General features: G+C 42.3%; 3 protein-coding genes across 8 annotated transcripts in view; 2 read left to right on the top strand and 1 right to left on the bottom strand.

Moving 5' to 3' along the window:
• The window catches only part of ankhd1 (ankyrin repeat and KH domain containing 1), a 29440-nt gene extending 22055 nt beyond the window's left edge, over positions 1 to 7385 (top strand). For all 4 annotated transcript variants that reach the window (XM_044206272.1, XM_044206271.1, XM_044206274.1 and 1 more), the window contains exons 25-39: positions 73 to 235; positions 327 to 422; positions 537 to 653; positions 761 to 929; positions 1047 to 1246; positions 1359 to 1717; positions 1984 to 2136; positions 2364 to 2513; positions 3066 to 4635; positions 4800 to 4989; positions 5311 to 5436; positions 5724 to 5975; positions 6163 to 6347; positions 6439 to 6606; positions 6753 to 7385. In XM_044206272.1, the coding sequence (XP_044062207.1) occupies positions 73 to 235; positions 327 to 422; positions 537 to 653; positions 761 to 929; positions 1047 to 1246; positions 1359 to 1717; positions 1984 to 2136; positions 2364 to 2513; positions 3066 to 4635; positions 4800 to 4989; positions 5311 to 5436; positions 5724 to 5975; positions 6163 to 6347; positions 6439 to 6606; positions 6753 to 6812 (3958 nt within the window). In that variant the 3' untranslated portion in view covers positions 6813 to 7385. The remainder of the gene's footprint in view (positions 1 to 72; positions 236 to 326; positions 423 to 536; positions 654 to 760; positions 930 to 1046; positions 1247 to 1358; positions 1718 to 1983; positions 2137 to 2363; positions 2514 to 3065; positions 4636 to 4799; positions 4990 to 5310; positions 5437 to 5723; positions 5976 to 6162; positions 6348 to 6438; positions 6607 to 6752) is intronic.
• Positions 7386 to 8510: 1125 nt separating this feature from the next.
• On the top strand, positions 8511 to 9961 carry higd2a (HIG1 hypoxia inducible domain family, member 2A). The gene is made up of 2 exons (XM_044206295.1): positions 8511 to 8734; positions 9440 to 9961. The coding sequence occupies exons 1-2, from the start codon at positions 8545 to 8547 to the stop codon at positions 9604 to 9606; spliced, it is 357 nt and encodes a 118-aa protein (XP_044062230.1). The 5' UTR covers positions 8511 to 8544; the 3' UTR covers positions 9607 to 9961.
• A 47-nt stretch (positions 9962 to 10008) lies between these two features.
• cltb (clathrin, light chain B) lies at positions 10009 to 15064 on the bottom strand. Of its 3 annotated transcripts, XM_044206291.1 has the most exons (7): positions 14593 to 15044; positions 13869 to 13915; positions 13533 to 13650; positions 13165 to 13276; positions 12606 to 12626; positions 12113 to 12166; positions 10009 to 11728 (listed from the first exon to the last, which is right to left on the bottom strand). In XM_044206291.1, the coding sequence occupies exons 1-7, from the start codon at positions 14753 to 14755 to the stop codon at positions 11557 to 11559; spliced, it is 687 nt and encodes a 228-aa protein (XP_044062226.1). In that variant the 5' UTR covers positions 14756 to 15044; the 3' UTR covers positions 10009 to 11556. The 3 variants fall into 3 exon arrangements, with proteins under 3 accessions (XP_044062226.1, XP_044062228.1, XP_044062229.1); XM_044206293.1 differs by lacking the exon at positions 12606 to 12626; XM_044206294.1 differs by lacking the exons at positions 12113 to 12166; positions 12606 to 12626 and having other exon boundaries at positions 14593 to 15064.
• Positions 15065 to 16820: the final 1756 nt, after the last annotated feature.

Genomic DNA, 16820 nt, shown 5'->3' with positions numbered 1-16820 from the left:
TGTTTTATGTCTTCTCCCAGTCCTATACCTTTATGTGACTCCTTAAAGCAACACTTCTTTCTGTCTGTGCAGGGGTGCCCATATCGACGTACGAAACAAGAAAGGGAACACTCCTCTCTGGCTTGCAGCAAACGGTGGCCATTTTGACGTGGTCCAGCTCTTGGTGCATGCCAGTGCTGATGTGGATGCAGCCGACAACCGCAAGATTACCCCACTCATGGCTGCTTTTCGGAAGGTGCAGAGTTGACCAAAACCCTGATTGTCAGTTTGTCACGCTACACTGTGGCAAGCCTCTGGTTACTAACCATTTTACTTTTACATTTTAGGGTCATGTGAAGGTGGTGCAGTATCTTGTGAAGGAAGTCAACCAATTCCCATCAGATATTGAGTGCATGAGATATATCGCCACAATCGCTGACAAGGTAGGCATTGATTTCCTTTTCAGTCATTAGTCTGCTACATCTATTGGACTTAACAAAGCTGATGAAGATGTTAGCAGAACTATAACTCCAGCTGTTGATTTCCTGCTGTTGCAGGAGCTGTTGAAGAAGTGCCACCAGTGCATGGAGACCATTGTCAAAGCCAAAGACCAGCAGGCAGCCGAGGCCAACAAGAATGCTAGCATTCTCCTCAAGGAGCTAGACTTGGAGAAGGTAATGTCAGACCCTATGGCTGTGCTTTGCGAGGTTATTGCATTGTGAATACACTGCACACACTGGATGAGGAGAAACATGTTTTTTATGACTGTTGTCTTTGACAGTCCCGGGAGGAGAGCAAGAAACAGGCCCTGGCTGCTAAACGTGAGAAGCGTAAAGAGAAACGCAAGAAGAAGAAGGAGGAGCAGAAGAGGAAGCAGGAGGAAGAGGAGGGGCAGAAAACCAAGGAGGAGTTCTTTGAGATGCAGGAGCAGAAGGAGGATTCAGCTGACGGTAACTTTTTTATGACTTTTGCTATAAGTTAAGAGACTGCAGAATTGGAGTTTATTAATACTTGTACTAGAAATAAGAGGTTGGTAACCGTTCCTGTCTGAATTTTACCCCCCTCAGAAACAGAGGTTCCTATTGAGCCTCCAAGTGCAACCACCACCACCACCATTGGTATATCTGCCACCTCCACCACTTTCACTACAGCTTTTGGTAAGAAGCGAGCAAGTGTGGCCACTACCCCAAGCACCAATCGCAAGAACAAAAAGAACAAAACCAAGGACTCTTCGCCCAACGAACCCATCATATTACAGGATCCGCAGGTGAGCCCTAGAGCTTTTATCAACAGGATTGTTTGTCTTTGCTGATTCATAATGTGCTCTGTAGATTTGATTGTCCAGACTAAAAGCACCTGTGTATGTGTCTTCCCTCTAGGTTGCACTAGCACAGCACAAGGCTGACAAGAACAAGATCCACGGTGAGCCACGGGGTGGGGGTGGGGGAGTGACAGGTGGCAACAGCGATTCTGACCCCTTGGATAGCACCGACTGTGCCAGTGAGAGCAGCAGCAGCGGGGGCAAGAGTCAGGAGCTCAACTACCTCCCTGACCTCACCTCCTCCGCCTCCTCCTACTCCTCCTCTTCCTCCTCCTCCTCTTCCTCAGCCCCCTCCTCAGGAGCAGCCCAGTCCCAGGCCCTCCTGCGCGGCCCAGAGAAGAGACACTTTCCTCAGCCGCAGACTGACGGCAAGGTGGACAACAAGGTCACAGTGTCCATCTCAAAACCAACGCAAAAGTGAGTCCCCGATGGCGCAGAGCACATTTATCAACTGACATGCAGCTGTGTGTGTGTGTGTGTGTGTGTGTGTGTGTAGCTGCTCATTTAGGGAGAACAAGCTGAGTTTTAAAATGCTATTTTTATGTGAACTATTTACATAAAGTATTGTTAAATTGCAGACTTATTTCAAAACATTTTGAAATATTCAACCAACATTAAAAATAACAGATTATATCTTCATTATTGTGATCCAATAAACCTGAGCTTTGCCCATTTTGTCACAGAGCTCCGGACATGAACGACTCCACCTCCAACTCCTTGCCCTCTCCATTCAAGACCATGGCTCTTCCCGTCACCTCACCCAACAGCAAACTCAGCCTCACAAGCCCCAAGAGAGGTCAGAAGAGAGAAGAAGGTTGGAAGGAGGTGGTCAGACGGTCAGTGGTTCATTTAATTTTATCTCTTTACATGCAAACTTTCACAGGGTTTTGATTGACATGGCCAAGTTTTACTTAATCTGCATACATTTCTATGAGAAAGACCGTTCCAAATTCAAAGAACTTGTTTGGTTTGTGGGTATCAGTTCATGTAAATTACAGTCAGTAGTGTTACCATCTGCTGGTATAGACACACAAATAATGAAATTTTACTGTTTCTTTTGAAGATCAAAGAAGCTGTCTGTGCCAGCCTCTGTTGTGTCTCGGATCATGGGCCGGGGAGGCTGCAACATCACAGCCATCCAGGATGTGACAGGAGCTCACATTGACGTAGACAAACAGAAGGACAAGAACGGGGAGAGGATGATCACCATCAGGTAAAAATAATGCCCTCTGGCGGACTGTAAGCACCACTGCAGCATAACAGAGACTTAAATTTAATGTTGATCGGGCCAGCTGGAAAAATAACAATGTTTAGTCTGTAGCCCTTCTGGATGTGGTGCCTGCATTTTGGTCCACTATTGTTAAGGTGAAAACAGTAAACCTGCACATTTGCTATTGCTAGTACATAGTTTCTTGGTGCACTGGAAATGATTCGAGCTAAGACAAGAAGGCTGATTGCATGAGAACAATGAGGCAGCAGCAATGGACTTAACACACCAGCAGAGAGTTTAATAATTGCATGTGCTGCAAACCATTGCAGAAACAGTTTTGGGTAGGTTGCACTGCACGATTAATTGCTTTCAATTAACAAAAAAACTGAGGACCAGGAATGGAACCACACTTACACTTCACCACTAAAACATTTTTTGGTTGTGCTGTGGTCTGTCACAAAACTTTATCAGACTGAATGATGTCATCACTTTAAGATTTGCTATACTTTATGACACAAGAACGTAGTCTGAATAAAGTGTGCTTTGTTGTTTCAGAGGAGGCACAGAGTCCACAAGGTATGCAGTCCAGCTGATCAATGCTCTAATCCAAGACCCAGCCAAAGAGCTTGAAGATCTGATCCCCCGGAATCACATCAGAGCCCCAGGCTCTAAAACGACCTCAGCTTCCTTCCCAAGTACCACAGGGGCCTCCAGCGGTTCAACCACTGGGCCAAAGGCCCTAAGCTCGTTGGTCACCTCCACAGGCGTCTCGTTCCAGCCCTCTTCATCCTCGTCTTCATCCTCCTCTCAGGCCGGGGGAAAGATTGGGAAGGGGCTCTCATCAAATGTCAGACAGCCTTTCCCTGTGTCTTTGCCCTTGGCGTACGCCCACCCTCAGCTGGCTCTACTGGCCGCTCAGACCATGCACCAGATCAGACACCCTCGTCTACCCATGGCCCAGTTTGGTGGCACCTTCTCTCCCGCCGCCAGCACCTGGGGACCCTTCCCTGTGCGTCCTGTTAGTCCCGGCAGTGCTAACAGCTCTCCCAAACACAATGGAGGAACCAACAGCACTGGAGGCCAGGCCAGACCCAACTCGACCCATAGTGAGCACAGCAACACAGTCAGCTCAGGAGCCTCAGTCACGACCACCAACACCACCACCATCAGTGCTCCTAACACATCTACAGCCTCGCCTCATACTCCTAATCCTACCCCATACAATCCCCAGCCGAGCATCCCCACTCCTTCCTCTGTCAGAAAACAGCTCTTCGCCCCTGACCCCAAGCCTACTGGTGTCACCCCTGTGTCTGTTGCCGCCACTTCTACTAGTGGCAGCAATGCAGTACGAGGCACAGGTTCTCCTGCACATCACAGTTCCACTACAACTACCGCTAATCCCCCTCAGCAGCCAGTCGGTCCTATCTCACAGCCCCCCATCCAGCCAACTAAAACAGAGCCCAGTTCCGTTGCCCCTCCTGGAAAAGACAAACCCTCTCTACCTGTAGAGAACCAGCCTTTGTCTGTCAGTGAGAGCATCAACTCTGTGGGTTTCACGGCCCCTGCCATGGCTTTACCTCCCAAGCCAGAGCCTCGACAGCAGTTACCTCCCCCTCCCTCCTCTGTACCCTCCTCAGAGGCGCCACCACCCCTCCTCAACCCGCAGCACAGCTCCCACCTCCCCTCAGCACCTCCTCCTGTCCTCTCACACAATGTTGCACACCCCAACAACACTGTACCCCACTTCTCAGCCCCTGCGCCCAGAGTCTCCCATCGTATGCAGCCACCAGGGCCTTACTATTCCCTTCCTGAGCAGCAGCAGCAGCAACAACAGCAGCAGCAACAGACGCAACAACAATCTGTGTTTGTGCCCTTCAATGCTCAGCAAGAACCCCTGAAACAGAACCAAAACCAGACGTCCCAGCCCACAAATTTGCCTCCACAAGCCCAGACCCAAGCTCAAGCCCAGGCTCCAGGCTCCCTTCAGGTCTCTGCTAACCTGGGGATGATGAATGGTTCCCAGATGCAGCATGTGGCCAATGCAGGCAAGCCTCAGCAGATACCCCCCAACTTCGGTCCTGCAGGCCTCTTCAACTTCAGCAGCATCTTTGATAACAATAACCAGGTGACTTCAAGTAACATTTATAATTTAAATTTTAGCCAGACATCAAAATTAAAAGTGATTTAAACTAAACAGTACAAATATCATGGTTCCTTTTTTGCTGTTACATAAGATCAGTCATGAACCCAATAATTCTAATTTTGTTTTCAATTGTGCTTGCCTTGCAGGTTGGAAACAATCAGGTGTGGGGTGCATGCCATCTACCAACTCGATCACCTCCAGAACAGTCGTACTCAGCCCCACCAGCCTACATGAGCATGGGCCAGATGGAGAATATGATGCCCCCACCTCCTCCAGACAGCTCCAAAGCCCCTGGCTACCGCTCTGCCTCACAGAGGATGGTCAACAGCCCCATCGGTATGACAGTTTTCATTTTAGTTTATACATTATCATTTTGTTGATGTTTATTTAACTGCGTTAATTCCTTTGATATTAAGAAGAGGGACCTTTTTTAAATAGGAACCTAACTAAAATAACAGCATCAAAATGGGGGTAGCAACAGTATATATGCAATCGAATATAAAAAAATCATACATGTGAGAAAAGGTAGCATAGTTGAAACGTGTCTTAACATAAGGCCTTGTATTTTTTAGTAAAGTTGTGAAGTGAAGTTTTGAGGTAGTTTGCTTTCTCATGTGCTCAATAATGAGCCGTCTCTTTAATTGTCTGAACCCACAGCTTTGACCAGTTATGCCACCAGTATGTCTGGCAGCCCTGTGTATCTGCACGGTCATACACCAGTTGGCACACCCTCATTCAGCAGACAGCACTTTTCCCCTCACCCATGGAGTGCATCCACATCAGGTACTAGGCTCACATTCTTCTTTTTATTGTTGTGATTTTCTTATAACTTTTCCGCCTTGAATTATCTGTTTAGACTTTTAGAAAAGCCATTTTGTAACCAATCTTTTTATATTGGCTTGTTTCTTCTATAACCCATTTTAAATTCATGTATGGTATTTTTATTGGCTATTTTCTATTTTTTTGTAAAGCAGCACTTAAAGGCACTGTGCAAATGAATGTTTTTAGCAATGCTTTCAAATGTGATCTGCCCCTAACTATTTCTTGTTATACTGTCTCTTATCCACTAGGTGAATCTCCTGTCCCGCCTCCCTCTACGGTGTCATCTTCTGCCCTTTCCACCTCAGCTGTGGCCCCCCCTCCCCAGCCTAAGCCAGGCAGCTCCTCGCAGCAGGACCGGAAGGTCCCCCCACCCATCGGCACAGAGCGGCTGGCTAGGATCAGGCAGACGGGTTCTGTCAACCCACCTCTCCTCACCACCAGCTACACGGCATCTGTTGGACAGGGAGGCATTTGGTCGTTCGGGGTCGGCAGTGCTTCAGGTAAGAGTGAATTTGGTTTGGTATTTTGATTTCCTTTTTTGTTTGTTAGAATTAAGACAACTGTGAAAATTGAAAATTAATAATCTCAAAAGTGTGATTTAAACACAAGAACATATTTCAATCTCAATTACTGTGCACTAGTAACTGATATCCATTAGTAATGCTAACCCTGTGTGTCTTGGTTCAGAGGCCATGTCTGGTTGGTCCCAGCCCCTGATGAGCAGCCACATGATGCACCCTCAGCAGCAGGCAGAGCAGTCTGCCTTCTCTCAGCACCAGCCCATGGAGCAGGACGACACAGGCATCGCAAACCCTGCTAACAACTACCACCCGCCTCAGCATTTGCCCAACAGTTACATGGACTTCCCAAAGGTAACACAAAGCCATAAGCTCTGTAGATGATTTAACCGCTGTTCCTCTTATGTACACATATTTTACCACTTACTCATTATTGTCCATTCAGGGCATGCCTATGTCAATGTATGGAGGAACAATGCTGCCCCCTCATCTTCCCATGGCAGAGGGGCCGGGGGGACCAATGTACAATGGTTTGCACGCTGGTGACCCCGCATGGAGCCCCATTATCAAAGTGGTCCCCAACAATGCAGATAACTCTGACCCACAACAGCAGGTAATGTCCTCTTTTATTATACCCATGCTGTCTAATCATATGCTTAGAGTTAAACTGTCAGGCTTGTATTTCTGCCATTAGTCTGATATGATGTTTGACTACATTTGTTCTAACATTTACCCCTTATCGGTCCTCTCTCCCTTCAGGTGTGGCCTGGTACCTGGGCACCTCATGTGGGCAATGTGCACTTGAACCACGTCAACTAGACCGCGTCCACAGCAATCAAACGCACACAGCATGACCCACAGCGCAAACATGAAATACCAACTGACGAATATGACCGAATAAGACAAACGAAAAAAGAAAAACGTACATGTTAACTTTAGTAGAGACCTGAGAGTGCAGAGCAGAGGTTGAAGAATTGGAAGTTCTTTTGACGCCATTCTTTGATGTGCCTATCTCAAACAAGGAAAGGAAATTTGGCGAGAGCTATTAGCAGTGTCCCGATGATGCAAACAAACATGCGCGATCACCTGTTCAACAGGATCCATTCTCTGCGTAGTTTAGCGATTTTGACTTAAACCCACATACACCGTTCTTGGGCTGCAGGGGGCTCAACATGAAGTAGCTATTTAAACTTGGCCCAGAACTAGATGATGATTACCTAAAGAGAAAGAGAAATCAGAACCTTTTAGAGTGGTAAATACATGTATAATTGTTTACATACTAAAAAGGGTTAAAATGAGAGTAAATTTCATGTCGTATAGTGGCTCTACTTTATGTAGCCTGTATTAATGTGAAATATTTACCTTAATATTCAATAAAAAGATTGAAAAGTATTTGTGTGCTGTTTTTATGAAATGTTATTCTTTACTTATTTTTATGGTTTGACTTCAACAGACATCAAGACTTTGGTACACATTTCATCTGTCCTCTTTACAGCTGGAGTCCTTGTGCAGTCTTTATGGTTGCAAATTGGCCTTTTAAGAACATTCAGATTTTCAGAATCAGAAATACTTTATTGATCCCCGAAGGGAAACTCTTTGTTTGCTTTATTTGATGAATATCTATTTTCTTATTGAGACATGTTTGTTTGTTTGTTTTTCTTTTTAACTTTTTTAGCTGAGCGTTGCGCTAACTGGAAGGGGGCTTCACTGTCATGCCCAATTCTACTTCAACAGGATACATCTGTTGAAGTAATCTCACCTTAGACCAAATTGGAAAGCTAATGGGGGTGTTAAATAAATAAACAAATGGATGGATGGAAAATGTTAATTCATTCAAAGCAAAACTACCAGTTTCCAACCCAAAATACAACATCAATACTCACCTATTTGAAATTCAATGATGGTTGGAACACTGAACTTTGCCCAATACTGCTGCTTAGTTGTAAGTGGGGATCTTCTTAAAAAGAGCGATTGGCAAACATTTTCACCTGTAATACCATTAAGATACTATCAGTAATCTTCCTGTCTAAACATTAAACATTTGTTTAAACATTTCATTATTAAACAAAATATGGTCCTAGGACATCATAGATTGCAGTCTTAGATTAGTTAATTCCTTGAAACATATCTAATTTGTATCATGCTAACAATGTACAATGCTTATCTGAGCTTGTAGGCCCGTTTATCATTCAAATTTTTACTACTGCTGTCACTGAAGGCACCATAAAATAACTGGTCAGTGCATAGTAAGGCTGTTATATTCAGAATTTAGCTGGTTGTTCTATTTGGAACAACAGTTACTACTAAAGTGTTTTATGCTATATTTAATTTTTATGAGATTTTATAATTGTTATATGATCTTGCATTAATGTGGATCCATATTGTTTGTGTAGCGCAGTGTACTTTAATGAACGTTGACACTGTTAACATTTGTCTTTTAAGCTCTGTGTGCTGTGTGCGCATACGCCAGGAGGAGGTAATGTGGCAAAGTGCAACCGGAAGTGTAGTTCTTTAGTTCCTCTAGTCATTGGTTCTGCAGTCCAAGGTAAGCATGGCGGCGACAGCAGCAGCACCAGCGGCCCCTGAGCAAACACCTGAACCATCGCAGTCAGGACCTATGCCTTTTGACTTTTCCCAGCCTCCGATTATAGAAGGCTTCAACCCTTTGCCGAGGATCAAAGATGAGACCTTCAAAGAAAAATTTATTAGAAAAACCAAGGAGAACCCATTCGTCCCAATAGGTGAGTTATACAAGCAGGGTAACACTGCAGAGCGAAGTTACAGAAGTGCAGCACCGGGACGGGACATCTTGTCTTTTATCCTACAGTGTGGTCAAATCAATATCTAAATCTGCGTTAGCATTTAAAGCTCTAACACACTCAGCTGATTGTACTGGGTTAGGAAATAGTAAGTATGTAGGCTAAGCTAACATCAGAGGAAAAAGTAGCTAACTACCTAGTGTATATTTGTCAGCTTCGTTTGTCACGGCCAGAAACAATTTGTTGTCATTTGAGTCTCGTTAATGATCTCCATCTCTGAAACTTGTGCTGCGACCCATTATATTATACTTCCGTTGTGGTGTAAAGTTTGGGACTACAGTATTTCTAAATAGTCTCAAAACTGCTGATAATGAAGTCTGTGGCCAGAAATGTTGTTGAGATTGTTAATGGGATTTTTTAAATTTTTATTCTTTGAGCTTAAAAATAAATAAATAAATGTATCTCCATTGTATTGTGTGGTTGGTGGCAGCAGTGGATAGCTAAAAAACAAAAATCTAATCAGAAACTCACACATGACGCATTCATCTTCCAATGTTTTATGACATTAGAGACAGTATTTGCTCACCACCTTTTATCTTCTTTTTGCACGCAGTCAACCCGTCCAGTACCTGGGCGCTGTTCTGTTGGATCCTGTTTATAAGTTGTGCTTTGCTTTGTGTTCCCCAGGTTGTGTGGGAACAGCTGGAGCGCTGATTTATGGTCTCCGTGCCTTCCATCAAGGGAAAACCAGACAGTCCCAGCTGTTGATGAGGGGACGTATCTTTGCTCAGGGCTTCACTGTAGTTGCCATTATTTTTGGTGTCTTTGCCACAGCTCTGAAACCCAAGCCATGAAGACAGACCAAACCTCTGCCATTCAACTCGGAGTCAGACCAGATCCAACTTGGAATTTGACTGATCTTACTATCTGAATGAACTTAATAATGTATTGTTTCCAGTATTGTTCAGATACCTATGTTAAGGCCACTATTTATTGTTGTTTGAACACTGAATAGCTCATGGTGATTAAACATTTTGCAACAACATAGTATAATCAGCTCCTCTATCAGACCAAGTAAGCAAGCTGGATTTTACTTGTATAGTGATGTAAGTCTTTAGACAAAATGCTGATAAATATAAATTATATGCTTCTTTTGTCACTGAAATGATCTAAAGAACACCTGTCTTCTGATATAAATTTTAAGTTTAATCTGGTGTCCTGTGTGTATTTGAGAAAGCATCACACAAACAACTGTATTCAGGGGACATCTACTCCTTATACAACCTTTATTTAATGGGTTATTTAAGAAAAACAAATCAGTGAGGAAATTCATTGTGAACAGTTTTTTTTTTATATATAAAATAATGGCCTGGATGAGTAGATCGAAGTGCAAAGAGGCTTTTAGACACGAGACAGGCCCAGTCCATCAAAGTCCACCTTAAACACTCAGACTTTCAATTTCACTTGAAGATCCTTGAGTAGGATAGCCCAATGGTTGTATTAGGAATGCGACAGCCCTTTGTGAAATCACTTTACCTAGGCAGAGGCATTTCAGTGGCCAGTTAAGTGTGACACTCGTATCATATGAAAACAAAACAAATTAGAATCATAGAATAAAAATACACTTGCTGCTGTGCACATAGAAACTTTTCATGTTGTCTGTGTTTTTAATGTTTGAATGCTAAAAACTGTGGCTAAGTCCCTCAAACAGACAGCAGCACAGTCTTCAGCAATGTGCGTCTGGGTATGCGAGGGTGGATGTTGGCACTGGGCATTACTACATAATTTTAGCTCCTCACGCATCAACTGGACAAACAGAATCAAGTGATTATCTCCAGGGCATTGTGATGGCAACAGTCTTAGCTGGGAAATACGTGAGGACAAATAACTTTAGGTGATCATACTCCACTATTTTTATTTTCCAGTTCCCTTTTAACATTCACTTTTTTCAGTATTGATAATGTCCAAATAGGCAACATGTGAAACAATGTGCAGACATTACTGTTTAAAAAAAAAAAAGTAACACATATTGGTGTAACACAAAAATGGAGCATAAAACGTCTGCTGAGAAAAATCAGTGAAATGAGAAATGGCGCAAGCCGTTAATCATGTGAAATCTGAAAATTTAGATGATAGCATAAATCTTTGGTTGTGAATTTTTTTTTCCTGAAATCTTGCCTAATTGAAGAGGAAATCCATCTGGCTAAATACTCAAATTGGATTAAGAGCTACGTCAAAAAGGCCACGAGCTTACGCATTTGAAAGAGAAAAATCTGCCAGCTACGTTAAATATGATGATTAGGGATATAATACAACAAATGTGAACAAAGACTGCGTTTCTACATTAATGAGAGGCATAAGTGGTTACAATCTAATACGCAATAGTGCTTAATAAGTAAGTGTTTGACATTGACCAAAATGCAAATTTATAAAAACAACCAAAAATTGTGCATCCAAAATATTGGCAGAAGCATGCGATAAAGTTGACCTAATAACAATTTATAAGTTAAAAGGGGAAGGAAACTGTTTAACTTACAGTAACAATATTTTCTTAAGTATAGTAGTGATAAAACTGACCAGCTAAAGGATGTCGTAACAATAGCACAGTCCTTCATCTTCTCACAAGAGAGTGGAGTTAAGTATATTATTTCAGCATATTAGGCATCAAGAAAGGCGGGAAGTTTTCAAAGGTTATCAACATACCAGGAATTTTATGGAAAAGGGCATAGAAACTCTTCTGATGCAATGTGAGGTTAAAACTGAAAGGCAATGTTTCTAGAACAAAATTCTCCCTGCGACCTCCTCTAGCGAACTAGAGGTGTCTGTTTGAGAGAGATGAGGACAGAACGCATTCGAGAAACATCCTTTGCCTGTTTGTTGGTTTTCGGATTGAAGTCACAGAGACGGGCTACTCTCTCCCATTCAGATCCTGGGCTGTCGCCATCACTCTCTGCCAGGAAAGCCTCCTCTGATGCTCTACAGGTGGGAGGGAGACCAGAGAAAGACATGTTAATATTAGAGGAATTTCAGAACAGATTCCATAACAGCAAAACCCATCTGAGCCAAACACGGTGCTCAACCACAAAGTTCAATCATATGAATAGCACCTGTGTATATAAATACACAATGACTTCATGCATTTCTTTATACCAATCATACACTTTGTTGGAAACATATTTAATATTTATTATAACCTATGGCGTATGGAACAATCAAATAAAAATGCAAGAAATACCAAATTAGGCCTTCAAAAACAGACTTTTTAGTGTTTGGGCATGCATCAGGTAAAAATCAACTACCGGTAACTCACGGGGTAGGCAGGGCATACAACATTAAAAAGCATAAGAATTCTAAACCTACACAAAGCCTATAACATCAGAGTTGGGCTGTTTGTAGAAAGCCTTGTCAGCAATCCTAGTACACAGGCAAGGGCAAGAAAGCAGGAAAAAGAAGGAGAAAGGAGAACAGTTTCAGTGTCAAACAACAAGCAGAGAAATGTTAGGGTCTGCATTAAAATGATTATGTAAGCGACTGAGAAACAGTTCTAATGAGGTGGACTAAATATAATATTTCTGTACTACTGTAGTACACTGTCAAGCTTGGAAAAGGGGAAGCATTTCAGGCAACTACAGACTGCTTTGGTGCTAGGCTGTAGCGTTGATGAAAACATGACATTTACTCTCTGGTGTTTGCATTCCTTCTAGCTAGCTAGCTTCCTGTTTTGTTTTCCAGGCATTCTAACTGGACACACAGCTGTAGACTAAATATCTCATCAGAGGATTGTCTCTCAGCACTTTCACAGACACAGAGGGAGAAACTGGCCACAACTAGAGCCACAGATGCAGAGTGATACCGTGCCAGACTTGGACAGAGTCTGTTGGAAAGTGTGAGAGAAGAACGGGTTAGCTTGGTCAAGAAAAGGAAAGGCTGCAATATCTTTGTAAGCGTAACGTACACCATTGATTGCAACCAGACTAAAATAACTATCTTTAAATAATAGACAGACTGTCTATTATAAGCAATACTATATATATATATATTTAAACATGAAACGGTTACACTACACCAGTCACTCAAACATTTGATCCCTTGGTGCAGTAAGTCCAACACAAGTGCTTCAATGTGCTACATCGCTCAATAAACATTCAGTTTACAGATTAAGTCCACCTAATGTGATAAAGTCTTGTTAATATAGTGTTTGTCGCCACACAGTGCATCTGACTTGACATGCACAGTAAAAACAAAATTCTGAATGATTTCTGCTGAGAAATATTACAATCTGCCAATACAACACTTGAGTTGTTAATCTGAATAGAATGAGTTCAGTGTGGTGATTACAGCATTATCACATCATAATGATAAACCAACTGTTACTTCTCTGCATGTGAACAGGGGACATGTCAGACACTAACCTATTGTTGACCTTGTTCTTCTCCATCTGCTCATTCTGGTGTACATGCCAGTCCTCCAGCTCCTTTTTGGCTTTCTCTCTCCACTCTGCCTCTGCTGCCTTGGATGCTAAGTCTTGTTAGGATGCAACAGCAGAGAACAACAGAGTCAGAGAGTCTTTAAAAAAGGAAAAACTGAGAAGAACAACTGACATATTAGAAGGACTGTGTGTGACACAATTACAGTACATATGCTGCATCAATCGTCTTAAAGGTAAACTGCAAAAAGACACGTAACAAAACAACGCAATCACAGTGGGTCACTACAGCTGCAAAGTAGGAAGTGCATTATACAGTATGATTAATTCCCCAATGATAACATTGTTGCTCACCCAATGCCTCAAGGCGTGTCTTCTGTTCCTCCCTCCACTTGCGTAAACTCTCTGGCTCTTGCCTCTGAATATCCACCTGGGCGATGGCTGCGTAGTTGTCTGTTGGGCCATTGGACTCCTTTTGGGAGGACATAAAACATTTATCATAAACAGATATTTGATCCAAATACTGAGTAGATGGTAAATCCATCACATTATAAAATATATAAATGCCAATACCAAAAAATGAAGTGAAAGTAAATGAAAGTATTTGATGGTGTTAAGAATAAAAACCACAAATAAAATGTAATTAATTCTAATTTAAGACACAGGTTAAAATATAAATGTAAAGCTCACCTGAAACATATCCCCATTCACTGCGGCAAGCTCATCTTCGAAACCATCTGACATTGTTATAAGAAAACAAAGTTTAATGTTAGCTAAGATGGGCTTCCTGACGTTTTCCAGTTATCTTCACTTCCTCATGACCTGGGTTAGCGTATGTCCGCTACTAAGAGTTACTACGGCAGTGTCACTTTGTCCTTAGGCTAAACGTTACGGCTGAGACCTCGGAAATGCAGCAGCACCTGTTTGGGCACTGATGTACTCTAACTTTATGCATCTTTGCCAATTGACAGGACAGGTTTTTCCGGAGAAGCGTGAACAGTTAGCTAATGTTATTTATCTCAGTTACTGCTATATAACGTTACTATAGATATACTTACTTGGTCATAATCAGTGTTAGTAAAAAAAGCTACATAGTTTGACATCTCTAACGTTCCAACGTCAGGAGGTGGAATGACTAACGTTTACTAACGTACGTTGTCGGTGTGCAAACAAACGCACTACCGTCAGTTAGCTAGCGAAGCTATAAGGCTATCGTTCCATTAGTTTAGACTAAGCTAACTGATACACCACCTGGATGTACAAGCTAGTGATGCTATTGTTAACATATAGGGATAGGACCATTGTTCGCTAACTACTACCACTCCAGTACAAGTGCCACTAAACATATTAGCTAGCTTTAGTTAGCTCGTTTGCTTGCTAGCCGAAGCTGACATTAGGTCAGTCACAAACTTGCCATAGTTGAGCAACTGCGGCGGAGACGGCTGTTGGCCGCCCGCTCCTTCCAGTGCTCCAAATCCTTCGCCGTCGTTCTCTATCCCCGCTATCTCACTCTCCTGTTGAGCCAGGAAAGCTGCAGCTGGGTCCTCTTCAGCCGGGTGTGTTCCGTTGTCAGCCATCTTTCACAAAAGTGTTTACAAGTTTAACTGAGCTTGGTAGGTTTAGCTAACGTTAGCTAACGTCAGCTAACGTCAAAGCCCCTAAATTAGGCGACCAGTTCTCTAACGTTAATAAACAACTTAAATATTTCACTCGAATGTCAGCTATTCCAAGTAGACTTAGTAGTGGGCAGCTGGGCAAACAATGAAATCGCCTGTAATAAACAGTCTACGCTTTGACTTAAGGCCCTCACTGATGATTCATGATTTCTTCACTTGTTCCGCCACTGTGATGATGGAGCGAGGCAGCACCCTGAGGGTACCATTTCCCTTTTGTTACAGTTTGTCTCCATCTGCTGGCCATCTGTTGCTTTCTGCTTATGATAGAGCAGAAAATAAGAACCAGTTTGTACTTTGTACCTTGAGTGTTTCTTCCTTACTCCTATTCACATGGTTGAGACCACATCTAGGTTTTATATTGGCAGGATACAAATCAGTCAGACATGATCGAGTAAATAAACAAGGGGGTGGCTGTCTCACATTCAGTTATTGAGGTATACAGAACACAAGGCTCAATCAAAAAATGATTTATTACAACCCATGTCATACTTTAACAGCAGCAGTGTTTGAGGAAATACTGGGAGAGGAAAGTCACAGAGAAGTTTGGTGCGGTGATTTCAATGCACACAATAGTCTATGGGAAAGTGATCATACTGATTGTAATGGTACAGCGACTGAAGAAGTGATAGATACCAGAAATCTTGTTTGCATAAACAGTGGTAAAGGAACAAGATTAGATATAAATAGGAATAAGATGTCATGCATTGATTTAACACTGGTTTCTGCAAATATGGCTAGTCAATGTGAGTGGAAAATATGCAACGATAATGTGGGTAGTGACCACTTTCCCATTATATGTAATATAAATAGATAGATGTACCCAAGAAAGTTCTCCTATATATAGATGGCTTTAAAGGGGCTCAGTGGGACAAATTTAAAGAATTCTGCAGGGAATTAGCCAGAAACATTAAAATGAATGGAAAAGTAGATGAGCTAGTGAAATTACATGTATGATAATTGAAGCTGCCTCAAAAAGTATACCTAAAACAACGTCCATTAATGCATTGCTCGTTGAATCCAGTGAACTGCCTCTGCATCTGAGGAGAACTAAGTTATCTCTGACATACTGGATAAGAATTCAGGGAGGAGGAGACTTAGCATGAACTGTTCTGTAGAACTGTTGGGAATACACAACATTTTCTGGTAAAGGCTTTGGCTGGGACATTAACAAGAAGGTGAAACAACACTATACAACACAGTCCAGCAGTTATCCATAGCAGCATTTCCCATGGATATTTCCACAACCAAAAGTAAATCTTCAAATATTAGAAAAGAGGAGAGAGTGGACAGAGAGGGTGCCTGGTTCAAGAGTATTTGAAGAAAAGTTACTATAATTATTTTAATATTTTCACAGATGGATCAGTGGGTAGAGGAGGTTAAACCAATTAAAGTGGTGATATGTTCAGATTCTGCTGCTGCAATACAAAGTATACACAAGAAACAGTCCGAGAGGATCTTTTAATTGAGGTTTATATGAGCCTACTAAATCTGCAACAACTAGGAATAGATGTTCATTTCTGCTGGATACCAGCGCACGTTGGAATAGAGGGAAATGAGATTGCAGATAAACTTGCTAAAAATGCACTAAACAAAAATGATAATGACATTTTAGAAATTTGTTTTGGGAGATCAGAAGCAAAGTCACTAACTCATCAGGGAATAATGACAGTAAGGGTAGAGAATACTATAAAATCAGAAGAGTCAGAAATAATCAAGGTAAATGTAGGAAAGAAGTTATGTTATCTTTTCTAGGCTAAGACTAGGACATACAGGACTCAGTGCTACCTTGTTTACCATAAAAAAAAGTCAGTGTCAGATAAATGTGAGACTTGTAACTGTAAGGAGTCTGTTGAACGTGTGCTGGTGGGATGAAGGAGGTTCAGTGTAGAAAGCGAGAGACTGAAGGGCAGAGTGGTAGAGAGGCAGGGAGTGGAGCATCAAAGGTCTGTTAGAGACAGGGGATAAA

Source organism: Siniperca chuatsi, linkage group LG8 (genome assembly GCF_020085105.1).
Source record: "Siniperca chuatsi isolate FFG_IHB_CAS linkage group LG8, ASM2008510v1, whole genome shotgun sequence".
NCBI lineage: Eukaryota > Metazoa > Chordata > Actinopteri > Centrarchiformes > Sinipercidae > Siniperca > Siniperca chuatsi.
This window is presented reverse-complemented; position numbering and strand designations above follow the sequence as displayed.

Bases quoted from the DNA above. Each gene is read 5' to 3' on its own strand.
- higd2a (XM_044206295.1), top strand. From the start codon at position 8,545: ATGGCGGCGACAGCAGCAGCACCAGCGGCCCCTGAGCAAACACCTGAA. The intron at 8,735-9,439 runs GTGAGTTATACA...TGTGTTCCCCAG, and splicing joins GAACCCATTCGTCCCAATAG to GTTGTGTGGGAACAGCTGGA.
- cltb (XM_044206291.1), bottom strand. From the start codon at position 14,755: ATGGCTGACAACGGAACACACCCGGCTGAAGAGGACCCAGCTGCAGCT. The intron at 13,277-13,532 runs GTGAGCAACAAT...CATCCTAACAAG, and splicing joins GACACGCCTTGAGGCATTGG to ACTTAGCATCCAAGGCAGCA. The intron at 11,729-12,112 runs GTAGGTTTAGAA...TCCCACCTGTAG, and splicing joins TCTGATGTTATAGGCTTTGT to AGCATCAGAGGAGGCTTTCC.